The sequence below is a fragment of the Chlamydotis macqueenii genome, chromosome 2 (genome assembly GCF_036417535.1).
Source record: "Chlamydotis macqueenii isolate bChlMac1 chromosome 2, bChlMac1.mat, whole genome shotgun sequence".
Taxonomy (NCBI): domain Eukaryota; kingdom Metazoa; phylum Chordata; class Aves; order Otidiformes; family Otididae; genus Chlamydotis; species Chlamydotis macqueenii.
Genome location: NC_141557.1, coordinates 48,908,598 through 48,921,409, shown reverse-complemented (window position 1 = coordinate 48,921,409; position 12,812 = coordinate 48,908,598). Strand labels below are relative to the sequence as shown.

The window sequence follows — 12,812 nt, the reverse complement described above, 5'->3', positions numbered from 1 at the left end:
TAACATGAAAGTCTAGCCTGTTTTATTATCAAACTTAAAAATGCAGCTACAAACCCATCTTTATTTGAAAAGCATGTTTTCACTTGTAATCTGTTTTTGTAATAGCGTAGTCATGCACCAGTGGTGTTCTGTTCGTGCTGTTTAAAAACCTGCGAGATATTTCTTAATGCTGTTTTTAAAGTACCTGTGATGTTGCAGGTATTCTAGATAGTCACTATTACTATTGGCACTTCCATGACAGTGTTTAGTTCATGGCACTTAATTTGGCATTTGGATTAGTGGTTTCTTCCCTGTTCAAAAACCTTGATGTCTGGTTCTATTTAAGATACTAAGAGTAAAAGCAGCAGGAATCAAAATGAATTCTGCCTCAGCCCGTATGCTGAGCAGGAGTGCTGTTTCCATGGCAACGCACAGGCTAGTGGGGAGGAGGCTGATGCCTTCTCCCTTATTTTGAGAGTTTATGTATCCAAACATGATTATTCTTAGCAAGATTCTCTTAAAAATCAGTGTTTGTAGGAGAAAAGGAAATAACGTTAGTGAAATTGTCAGTACACATCCAGATGTTTTTTGTGGCGGTTTGTTTCATCTTTAATAATGAAAATTTGTTAGTACAACACACAGCTTTTTGCTAATGCTAGAAGAATGTATCAACTATAGCAGCACTGATCATGGACATGTTAAATGCAAGGTGTTCTGCATGTGCTGTTGGACAAAACCTTGCTTTACCCTTTTAATGATAGCTTGCCTTTCTTTGGGAGGCTATATTATTAAATATAGTTGACGTTTCACTGGGAGCAGGTTCTGAATAAGCAAAAGGTAAATAGTCACCATTCCAGAGATATAAAATTAACTGCAAAGCTTTGTTATCATTTTTTTTTTTTTTTTTTAGAAATGGCATATTTTAGAGCAGGTAGTGTGCTAAATTGATCTTTCATTACTGTAGTGCAGCTGTGTCTCAGCCTCGCCCATTTATTTATTATAGCAGCCATAGGCTGGTATGTTTTCTGTGCTCTAGCTTATAGATAAATCCTTCTTCCCTAAGTGGACTGAGAAGCTGTTACATTCTACTGTTGGAATATGTTGGGTTTTTTTTTTTTTTTGAAGGCTGAATATTTTGTCTTGAGACTTTCATTTAGTCGCTAGAGATTAATTTCTTTCTTGATTAAAAATACACAAACCTGAAATTATAGGAAAGAGGAGTGCAAACCCCGGAGTATTGTCTGCCTGCCTAATTTTTTTAATGAAGGATTGGAATAGTGGCAAATACGATGTGTGGGAATGAATTTATTAGCATGGAGAATTTTTACCTTTTCCTCTGGCGGTGGCTCTCAGAAGATGATGTCACCTTGCAGCTCATTGGTTGTGCGGCACCTAGTGCGGGGAAGGGAGAGAAAGATGCCGGCACAAATCTCAGTGGTGGATCTAGGGTGTTTGCGAGCAGTTTTTGATAGAATCTTTGATTAGTATTGAGGATTTACTGCATGTGGCCATGTGAGGTGCTGGGTCCGTCCTAGGGTGAGGGGATTGAAGAGCTACCAGAGGAATGAGGCGGCTGATCTGCAAGAGGATCTGTGATTGTAAGTTGAAAAATCTGGGTGGAAGGAAAGAGACAGGGAGTGCTGGTTAGACACATTGTGGGAGGATGTGTAGCAGAAAATGCATGCATGAGTAAAAGAGGAAAAGGGAGAAGCGTTTGTCTTTAGTAGCCTGGAATGATAGAAATTGTATTAAGGGCTTTCCTTTGGGGAAAATACAGAGAAATGGGCAAAAATATTCAATGTCTGCAAAGATATTTTTCCTTTGTGGGAATGAATGTGTAGGATTCATTTTTATGTTCATATTTACAGTGGTTAATTATGAAAGCAAAATAATATTTTCAAAGAACTTAATGTGTAGAAAATGCTGTTTATTTCTCACTGTCATTTTATTCCTAGGTCAGAGACAGAGGACAAATTGATACATATTTGTGTTTATTTATACATTTTGTGAGTTTCTGTGAAATGCGAAGCAGAATGGTTGCTTAAGAAATAAAGCTACATCCATTCTAATAGTTTTATTTTTATTTAATGTATCCTTTTCTAGACAAAAGCTTTGATGATGAAGAGTCAGTGGATGGAAATAGGCCATCATCAGCTGCTTCAGCCTTCAAGGTTCCGGCACCTAAAAAGCCAGGAAATCCTTCAAACAGTGCAAGAAAGCCAGGATCAGCCGGTGGGCCTAAGGTTGGAGGTAATGTAAAGCTATTCAGATTCTAATCGGTGTTCCCAGAAACCCTGCCAGAGCAGGCACAAAACAGAGAACTTTGGAAGGTGATGTTTAATTCATGACTGCAGTATTCTTGCAGAGCTGAAAACAGTGAGGGACCCTATTTTATGTAATTATTCATATGTAAAGGTGTGTGCATGTCTGTCTAGTTTTGTGAATGTACATTTAGCTTATAAAGGCCTGTCATGTTATAAATAAAATTATCATCTGGAAATAGCAGTTGTGCTTGTAACATGAATATATGGGTGCCTCTTTCATGGAATCCACATATTACTGTATATATAAATATTCTGTGAAATTCTGTATTGGGTCTGTGTAGACAAAATTTTTACAGTAGGTCCACACTGTTTCACATGGCTAGAAAGGACTAGCCATCAACCACACCTCAACAGAGGTGTGTGTTATACCTGAATGACTTTTATTATTATTCCTTGAGCTGTCAGAGTATTGTGAAATTGATTGCGAAAGATAAAAAAAAAAAAACAAGGGCCAAAACTTTTGCCAGGCTTTTTTTTTTTTTTTTTTTAACATGGTAGACTTCAAAGCAGTGTAATGATGATGGTTACTAATTGTAATCTTTGAACATGGAAATCCGCATTTTTTTAGGGCGGGGGTAATCTAACAAAAGCAACTGTTTACTGCTAAAGAAATGGCAGCTTTTATGATGGTTCATGTACACATTCAGAAAATATATCATTAAGTGGAAATATACTGTGCTTCAGGTATGGCTTTTTAATGAATAATTTTTTTTTCACAAAGTGTTTTTTGTAAGAGTAAGTAATTTTTTCGTGTCCTAGTTGATGTAACATTTTCTTATGTGGACTGCAGAGCAAAGATAAAATCTGAAAAAAAGAGACACATCTCAAAGAAGCTACTTTAACTATTTTCATTTTAATAACATATAGCTAATGTTTTGGTAATTTATTGGTTTTTTTAATGTGGTCTTCAGAATGCTTAATAAATTGGAAAGATTCCCATAGGGTGGGATCAACACTACCATAGTATAACTCAAAACTGATAGCAGTATGAATCAGAAAGTACCACCTAAAACACTTCCTTAAAGGAAGTTACCTTTTGAAATTGACTCTTAGTATTTATTATTGCAGAAATAAGTGATAATGGTATAATCTCCTTTAACCTGAACATGGTGGGTTTTGAATGCAAGATGGACATATATAGTACCAGAACTGAATGCTCAGTATTCCTATTTCTTTCAGTATGTGCTACTTTTAATAATATTTTATTTTATTTTATTTTATTTATTTTATTAAATAAAATTGTGTCTACATGTAGGCCTTCACATGCTTCACAGTAAAAACATGGAGACAAGACAGCATGGGAAGGGAAATAAGAACAGAATAAACCATTTCACTGACCATTTGACAATTTGACTGATTTTTCAGTTTATCTAAAAATTAAATAGCAAATGAAATTTAAAAAAAAAAAAAGTTACTTTGTTTTTTCTAATTTTCCTATATTTCCAAACTTCAAAAAATTAAAATGAAGAAATACAGGAAGTAAGGATAAAATTTAAGCATGCCAAAACCAGAACACTTTGGTCTTTCCTTTATACCATCTCCTTTCCACTCTGGAAGATATTAAAGAGTGTTCACATGTGCATCCGTTTCACCTCTTTTTTTTTTTAATTATTTTTCTTTTTATTTTTCTTTTTTTTTTAATTTTATTCTGTCGGTATGTCTGTAGTCAGAATTTTTAACATTTACGATTAAATGGCTAGCCTTTCTAATGTTGATTAAATTGTTCTTGGAATGCTTGTCTGTATGTGCATCTATGGCGTGGTTGCTTGACCATGGAGAATTCTGTTTTGTAGGAAGTGTTATGCTTTGTATTCTCCACCAAATAGGTAGAAGGTGGAAATTTGTCTTCTAGTCTTGAGGTGTTCTTGACTACCTCTACTTTTTTTTCTTGCTGTTTACAAGGGAGAAACTTCTACAGGTCTATTAATCTGCTTGTGCACAGATTTCTTTCATTACATATAACTGTATTCTTCCTAGTTTAATATTTCTTTGGTGTTTCTTTCCCTTCAAGTTTTCCTTAAGTTGACCCTCAGTCTTTTCTTATTAGCATTTTCCATATGTCATCATTGATCAGCAAAGCTATTGTGGCTATTTTCATTTTTAGCAGCTATTATTTGTCTTCATTTTACTCCTGCTCCTCATTATTTGTGTCTTTCAATGTGTTTCTCCATCTCCATACTTTTTTTTGAGGTTAGCAGTGTTTAAACTAGTGCTGTCTGGTAACAAGCTTGCTAGCAGATACAAATTTTAACTATCTGCTTTAAGAGAGCCTTACCCTGCTGCATAGTATTTACAAATCCTGCATCTCTTTGCTAGTAAAGAACATTAGTGTAGATACCAAATGTATTTATTAAACAAATCAATCAAGTCATAGTCTCTTCCAGAAGTGAGGAGTTTCCTGTAACATTATTTGTATGAAGAATGATACTAGGTCAGACGAGAGGTCTATATAGTCCACTGTCCCATCTGACAGTAGTCGGAAATGGATACTAGAGAAATGTATATGAACAGGGCAAGTGTCTAGAAGCACACTGTCATTACGGGACAAAATGCTGCATTTAGAGAGCTTTATTCCACAGAGAACCACGATCTTTGAGGATTCCAGTTAAGGCATCCTATTCTGCTTGTCTTGATACTTCATGGATCTTTATGGTTACAAACAAACCTTGATGCTCTTTCTCATCCACTTTCCGTAGGGTCTCCTTTGCAAGTGCCTAAAGGACACCTGAGATTTTTCTCCAGCCCCAAAATTACCATCTTTATGGATCAAATCTATGGTTCTGGAAGTTGTGTGCTCTTGCTGTTTTATTAAGGCTCTGCCTTATCCTGCAGTCTCGAATCCTTCTGCTCACCACTGCATTCCAAGCCTGTAATCAACAGGAATGTAATTTCTCACCTTTCCCTGGTAAGCACTGGCTACAGGTATTTCAGGCTCATAACTGCTCACCTCGCAGTTCTGCCACCTGTTGGTCTTGCTTGCCTAAGTTTTCTCTCTTTCATATATAGCTGTATACATACTAAGAAGTTGCTGTTCAGCCTAGGAGGAAGAAGTAGCAGCAGCTGCATTAACTTTTTCTTTGCTTTTCACAAAAATCTCCAAAGTCAGGCCGGTGACCTGCAGCTGAAGCAATCCTTTGCTGCAGTTTCTTCTCTTCAGGCTTCTGTGACCAGGCAGAATTGCTAGTGCAGGTAGAAAATGTGTTGAGCGTAGGCTGAGATTACTGCAAGTTCCATTCATTTAAACTGCCTTTTGCCTTCCACAGATCCTTTTCCTAGGAAATTGTGTTAAAGATGTCTTTTTCTGTCACCTGTAGATGACAATAAAGAAAGTACAGCTTTTTCCTGGTTCCAAAAGGGAGTGGAGGCTATCCTGTCTTAAGGCTAAGAAAATTAAACCTCCTAGCCATGCTACTCGCTTTCTTTTCTGCTGATACCTGCTGAATTATACCTCAGATGCACGTGGGCTTGACTTTTTGTTATGTACTCCATGGACATGTTTCTTATTGAAGAAATGGATAATTCCAGCCACTCACCAGGTGCTCTGTTCAAGTGAAAGGATGCATCAAATATACAAAAAGATTTTTTTCACTGTATTGGGCACTTTCCATTTAATATAAGAAATGTACTTTGGTGAAACTGGAAATGCAAAATCATTATAAAAGAAAGCAGGTGAAACAGGGATGTACACTAGCAGTAACAATGTCTTACTCGGGCTGGAATTCTCTCTCCTTGTGCTGGGAATGACTGTTGGCTGTAGGGATGGGAGAGCTCGTAGAACTTGTGCATTTGCTGACAGGTGTCATTAAGTCTGTAGAAGACAGCTTGCTGGAAAAGAGTCAGAGCAGGCAGCCTCAGTGGGATACTACTCTGAGAGTAAGAAATCCATCAATCTGTTTCTCATCTGACTTTACTGTTGGAAGGTGTTCAGACACTGACTTTGTTGCTTGTGGTGAATGAGAAGTGATGGGTGTTCAGCTTAATGGAGCAGTGCTTTGTTTGTTGTATTTCTTATTCTATGGTCAATACAATTCTGAGGTAGTCCTTTGCCAGGAAACACACAGCTGATCTACTTACTTCTGACATGCTTGCTTTCAGCTCTTCATTCAAGTGCCAGAGCCTCTGGAAATACCCCTTTGCTCTAAGGCAAAGTGAAGTGCATTGTGTATGTTCTGCCCTTACAGAAATGGACACTCATGGGTTCTTTACTGCCAGTATGGCAAGCACTTTTTCAGTTGTAAGGGACACCATAATGTACAGTAGAAAAACACAAGTTGAGTATGTTAGCCAAATGAGGTATATTCTTGTCACTGCACTGTTCAAGATCTATTATAGGGCTTTGGCAGGTTCTCTTGCAAATGTATGCTCCCTGTTCCAAGTCTTCTAGGGAATTGTTTCCTTGTATACTATTCAGAAGCTTTTATGTAGTCTAGATGTTAGTAGGGATCCTCAGTCTGTACTTAAACAGAATGACTGGCCTCCTTTCTTTTCCCAGGATGTCAATTTAAGTTGGTAGTCTTTAAAATGGATTAAATGTAGGAATATTTCAGTAGAGCTGTGTGGCATTGGAAGAAAAGCTTGCTGGTTAAACCCAGTCATGAAAACAGTTTGTATTAACTTCCAGTTGTATGTTTTATGAGAAGCTCTGTAGGGCTGGAACATCATTCTTAATGTTGTAATTTGAAATAAGGCAGACTTTCTAATTTTGCAGTTGTCTGCAGTGGTAAGATACTACATCACATATTTTTACCTATGGTTTGTTGTCTCTTTCAATCTGTAGTGTATTAACCTCTACTAGCATTATGACACATTGCTTACTGTTTGACACTGATAACTTTGTTACACTTTTTGAAACAGCCTGTGTTGCTTTAGGATGAATCATCCAGTGACAAAACAGCAAAAGGGATGTTATTAATTCAAATATCTGAATTATTGTAGCTGGTTTTTAGAAAGATGTTTTGGAATAAGAATGTTGTTGATGCCAAGCATCAAAAACATGAAATGAAACCCCAAGGGTGTAGAGGTTTGGGGTTTTTTTCTGTTTAAAAAAAAATTTGTGTGCAAAAAGCATTTTTTTTTCAAATGTGAAAATTGTGCTGTTGCCACTTTTTCTTAAGATGTTCAAAGGATCTGGTCTTCAATGAAGACTGCAGCTCAACCAGTTTGAGGTTTGGTGCTGGCATTGTTTGAAATAACCCTCAGTTTTAGGATAGTCTTAATTCTTAAAAAAAGCCTCCTAAAGTTTGATGATTGCTCAAGGTAGAGGCAGAAAGCAAGTAATTGGAAAACTTGAGTGAACCAGGTAAACAGTTTTTAAAAAGAAGGCTGTGAGAACTATAATCACACCGTACCTGTTTTTCTTAAGTACAGGAACACATTCTTAACTGCAGGAAGCTATTCCCAACTTCAGGAAATTTCGTTTTGGTTTGTGTATCTCTATAATCTGTTCTATCAGCATTGTAGTGCTTTTTTTCCCTTCTCAATAATAGCAATAGAGCTCTTTGAGAAGTATTAAAATGGTACTGATCTGCTTCTTTTGTCTCTGCCTCCTAGCAGAAGACATTTTGAAGTGTTTAGAGGCTTTAGTAGGAAACAGTTTAAATGGAAAGGCTCTACGTAGAACAAATGTACTGAAAAATGGATACTTGCCTTCTGAAATCTTAGCCAGGTGAAGTTAGCCTCATGAAAACTACATACTGTAGTTAAACATTTTTGTTAAAAGGACTTCAATAATTGTGGAACTGTAAATACAAATTGTATTTACAGTATTTGTACTGAAGATAAAATCATGCTTGCTGTATCAGTTGTCTTCAGCCTCGTCAATACTGTTCTGTGTTTATTTGCACATAAAAAAGCTTCATAGTAATTAATGCTCGAGGATTTTTTTTAAACTTTTGAGTTCTGCAGGAAATAAGTTCATGAGTCTTCCCTCTATTATTTGTTTAGCCTTCATTAAGTGATTTCAAAGGTGCTGTATTTGTCATGTAAAAGAAACTAGGTGTGGTTTTTTGTTTTGGTTTGGTTTTGGTTTTTTTGTGGTTTTTGGTTTGTTTTTTTTTTTTTATATTGGCCCTTTGTATGACATAGAACTACTCTCAGATAATTTTGGTCAGCAAAGCATCCCTGGCATTCTGTGTCACTTGCTTCCCCTTTTTGTTTCCAGGTTGTTGTGAAATTCCGGGATTTTTCTGCAACATCCCACCTGAAATCAGCCTGTCTGTCTTTTTGAGCAGCCTTTGAGATCAGTCATGGGTATCAGAGCCTGAATCAGAGGATTTGTCACAGAGTGCTTTTTTGCTTCTTTGTCCCCACAGTGAATGTCAATTAACTTCCTTTCTCGAGACATCCTTGCCCGTGGAATTGCTAGGTTGCAATCCTGCAGTCATGAACTGCTGGTGTTTTAACCTAAACCGGAACTCAGCGAAGTAGGAGGACTTCCAGCTTTCCAGGTTCTCTCAGAGCTGTTGGATTTTGTTGTTGTGTACTCCCCTGAACGCCACTTCAGGAGAGGATTTTCTTGCACGTGGTCAGTGGTCTGTTTTCCTTGGCCATTATGAATGGTTATCCGGTCACTGGGGTTTCCATTCCTCTGACAGATACTTTCTTTTGCAGCTAGCCTCAGCAGGTGGTTTGGAAAAATCAGCCTTTATGAGGGTTCTGAATGAAAATAGATAAACATGATAAATTATTTATATATGTACACACACCTATACATATACCTTCAAAGAATAGATATATATATTCATAAATACTGTTCATTAGTCTCTCCCTGTTTTCTATGTATCACCCAAGGACAGATGGCAGTTCATACTACTTTAGTTTACTTTGCACTAATTTCTAGAAGCTTCAGTTAGATTGTAGGATTTATTGTGTTGGTGTAAGCATGGTACTGTATCTCATAGTCTTCTTTCAAAAGGTTCATAGCCTAGAAGGCAGCTTACAAATTGGTAAAATGAGAAGGGTGTAACAGTAGAGCAGAAATCAGGAGGTCTGGAGGTAGAGCTCACTACACTGTGCAACCTTCTTTTGACATGTCTACTCTGTGTTGTAGTCCCAAATGGGCTACCAGCAATCATGGTAGTACCAGGCAGTGATGAGAATAAGGAAGACAACCTACCCCTTGCTTAGTTTGCTAGCATTGAATACTAAGTTTTTTAAAGCAGTAAGAAGGGGAAGCAATTTGTTTTTTTTTTATAGGGGTGAATCCAGAAGGAAAAAGAGGAAGGGCGAAACTGGGTTGAAATCAGCTGACCCTACTACTTTGAGTCTGCGTGAACTGTGGTTGTGTTACAGAGCAAGCAAAGACAAACATTCCAAAACATACCTGCATTGCTGCTTTGCAGAGTAGCAGATGTAATTCCTCTTTGTAGGGGGGGCAGGAGAGAAAAGTGTATTTTAAAAACCTTTTTTTTTTTTTGACAATTGTATATGCTCTAAAATAGGGAAGAAATGTAGAAGCGTAAGGTGCAAATTATTTTTTAAATTTGAGCAGAGTATTTTCACCAAAGGTGCAAATATTACTTGCGACAAATAAATGAAATGTTCCTAAAAATATGAGGAAAAAAATACATTTAAATCAAATCACTTTGACCTTCTGTCTTGCACTAGTGAACTTCTAGAAGTAAAAGGTAAAAATGTGTTTTCTAAAACGTGTAAAAACTGTAATTGTGTAGGTTGCGATGACAGGCAATGTTAGTCTCAACTGTTCTTAATACAGTATCTGTTTAAATTGTTTCAGAAAAGACTGCACAGTTGAAGAGAACTGACAACAGTAATGAAAATACTATTTTTTTTGAAACTATTACACCACAATGACTCAAAAAAATCACAGTATCCTAAACCACTCTGTTTTGTGACATGAATTGTAGATTACACAATGAACTGTTTGTGTTCCTGGTTGTTCTCAGTAATTTCTGTAATATAAAATAATTTCTGCAATTTTCTCTATTCAAGTGCGAAACTAGGAAAAAGTTCAAGTAAAATATAAATATTAGGTTATTCGAAAGCTGTATTAGAAACTGAAAATCAGACTAATTCTATCATGCTCATAAAATTAGCATAAATTTAAAGCTCACCTGTTGAAACTGGATGAATGAGCTAGGGTCTCATGTTTGTTCTTTTGAGTATTTGTGAAAAATTAGTGCCATTAGAGAAAAGAAATACATGAGTGCTTTAAAAGATTACTGTGTGAGCATGAACATTGTGCATGAGTTGAAAATTACTCTGAGCTTCCAGTTGAATAGAAACAGACATAAATCAATGGTGAGATAAGCCTAAAAGAAATCAGGTATCTGTATTCTTGCAGCTCATGGAACTGATAGTTTTTCTCCACACCCAGGATTTTGTCTTACCTAATGTATGTTGTCCAAACCTTGTACTAAGTGAAACACTGTTAATGTCTTTGTTGTATAGTTGTCATATTTTCTGCTTGCTTCACAAATGCTTGTGAATTGGATTGATCTCCATAGCATGCCTGTGAATATAAGAGGTAGTATTATTAATTTTTTCTACTTGTGAAACTGTGCTACATAGGAATCAAGGGTAAAGTTGTTAAAACTGTGCATTTTGTATTAGAAATCAGATTCAAATGCTACTGACTAAATTTCTCAGAGAATGTATTGTTCAGTACACAAAATGAAAGGAGTTTCCATACTCGAGAGCATCTCGAGATTTTAAGGTATGTGTGTTGGTGCAGTGATCTTCGGTCTCTTCGGTCCACGTAAGAATTATTTTGTGCTTCCTTTTAGTACATGAGTCCAGTATTTGCTGCTGACTAATGTGGCACACCTTAAGGATTGAGATGTGCTATCCTAATAGTTGAACACCTTGCACCACCTCTTCCTTGTAAGCATAACTCACTCCTAATTTTTTTTCTGCCTCCTGCTTCTGTTCTTTCCTGATGTGAGTAATTGTATGGAGAGATCTGCTTAGCATCTCAGTCCTCAGAGACAGCTCACTCACTTGCTGGGTGGAAACTTCTGTTCACGTGCAATAATGTCTTGGATGTGTAGGAGGAATGTTTTAGTGAAGCAGACACGATACAGGTTGGATCTTCAGGGAAGTTCTCTAACCGTGTCCGCCAAATTTCTAATGTAGGCAGATAAAGTAAGTAATAAAAGGTGTTATGAAGGTATTTTGTTATTTTGTTCAGTTTGTGCAGCTGTTTCAGCTTGAATGTCTTTCTGGCTGCCTCAGGGAGAATTACTTTTGGCATTGGAGGAGCTGAGGTGGACATGTCAGTTCAGAGTGAACGTCAGTCTGTGGGGCTGCACATGTCAGTATTCATCTGTCAGTTTCCTTAAAAGTGGGCTTTCTAGCGAAGGCTTTTCTACTCTGCTAAGTCACTTGGTTATAACTTGAATTGTTTTCTAAGCTAGTTTAAAACAACGTGAAGGCTTTATCAGTTAAGGTTCTACCAAAAAAAAAAAAAAGGTTTGAGTTTAATGTCATATTTGATAATTTAAAAGTATTTTTATTTTTGAAACTTATTCCAGAAAACTACAGTGACTTGCATTGGAACAACTGAGTAAGTTTACTGATCCTAATTGCTTGCTCAGTGTCTTTGTCAAAGGCAGTTCAGCTTAAGTCAAAGGCTTTTTAGCTTAATAAATCATCAACTGCCATGGTTTAAGAGACTGGTACATGTCCCTTTTGCTGTTCCTCTCCCTACTTCTCTCTCCCCTCTGTGCACGTAATAGTTACTATCAGACAGATGTGTTCAGCAACCCAGTAAGGTAATCTCCCAATGATTTCCTAAATTTTTTTTTGTGAGATTTCTCTGGTAGGCAAGGTATGTGCTTGCAAAAGCACTATGAATATAGACAAGTTTATAATAACAGAGAGGTTTTTGAGGATGGGGACTTACTTGTTTCTAGATGCAATTGTCTTTTTCTCAGAAAATGGACACAAGGCAGCTGGAATTCTGATGATAATTTTTCTCTAAACTAAGATCACTACAGCTTTTCATGGTTTGATCTTCCCCTAAGTTTTATTATCAAAGCTGTGGCAAGTAGCAGCGTGATCAGCTTCTCGACTTGTATAGCAGTTACAGCTACACCAGAATAATTATGCATTAGTTCATACAATTTATGCTGTGAGTAGAATTTGGTACAGGTTATTACACTAACATAATTTTATTTAAATTAGTCTAATTATATCCCTCCTTGAGGATTTACCAGTGTAACTATCTAAAAGTAAGTCTGCCTTGTTTACAAAAAAACCACCTTGTCTAATGTCGATCAAAGTGGTTTTTACTGGAGCAAGTGGTAGTTCTTTGTTGCTCTCAAATGTTTTCATGACATAAGCAGGCAACCTGAAGGCATCTACGCTAAGTGACTCTTAGTCCCCTGACGAGGGAACACCTTTGTGCTTTATCCAGTTATTTGAGACTGAAGAATAGTTCTTTGCTTGTCTTATGGAAGGTTTTTATTTAAGTGTTTTGATAAAAATTTAAAGATCAGTCTTTCAAACATGGAAATAAGGACATTCAGAACATGGATAGAATTAAGGTAA

General features: G+C 36.7%; 1 protein-coding gene across 29 annotated transcripts in view; it reads left to right on the top strand.

The window, feature by feature from the left end:
* Nucleotides 1-12,812, top strand: part of CLASP2 (cytoplasmic linker associated protein 2) — a 155,838-nt gene that overhangs the window by 63,560 nt on the left and 79,466 nt on the right. For 21 of the 29 annotated variants that reach the window (XM_086742898.1, XM_086742895.1, XM_086742906.1 and 18 more), the window contains exon 8: nucleotides 2,083-2,229. In XM_086742898.1, the coding sequence (XP_086599024.1) occupies nucleotides 2,083-2,229 (147 nt within the window). Of the gene's footprint in view, nucleotides 1-1,543; nucleotides 1,578-2,082; nucleotides 2,230-12,812 lie in introns of those variants that run through there. The other 8 variants (XM_086742903.1, XM_086742902.1, XM_086742901.1 and 5 more) reach the window with 1 other exon arrangement.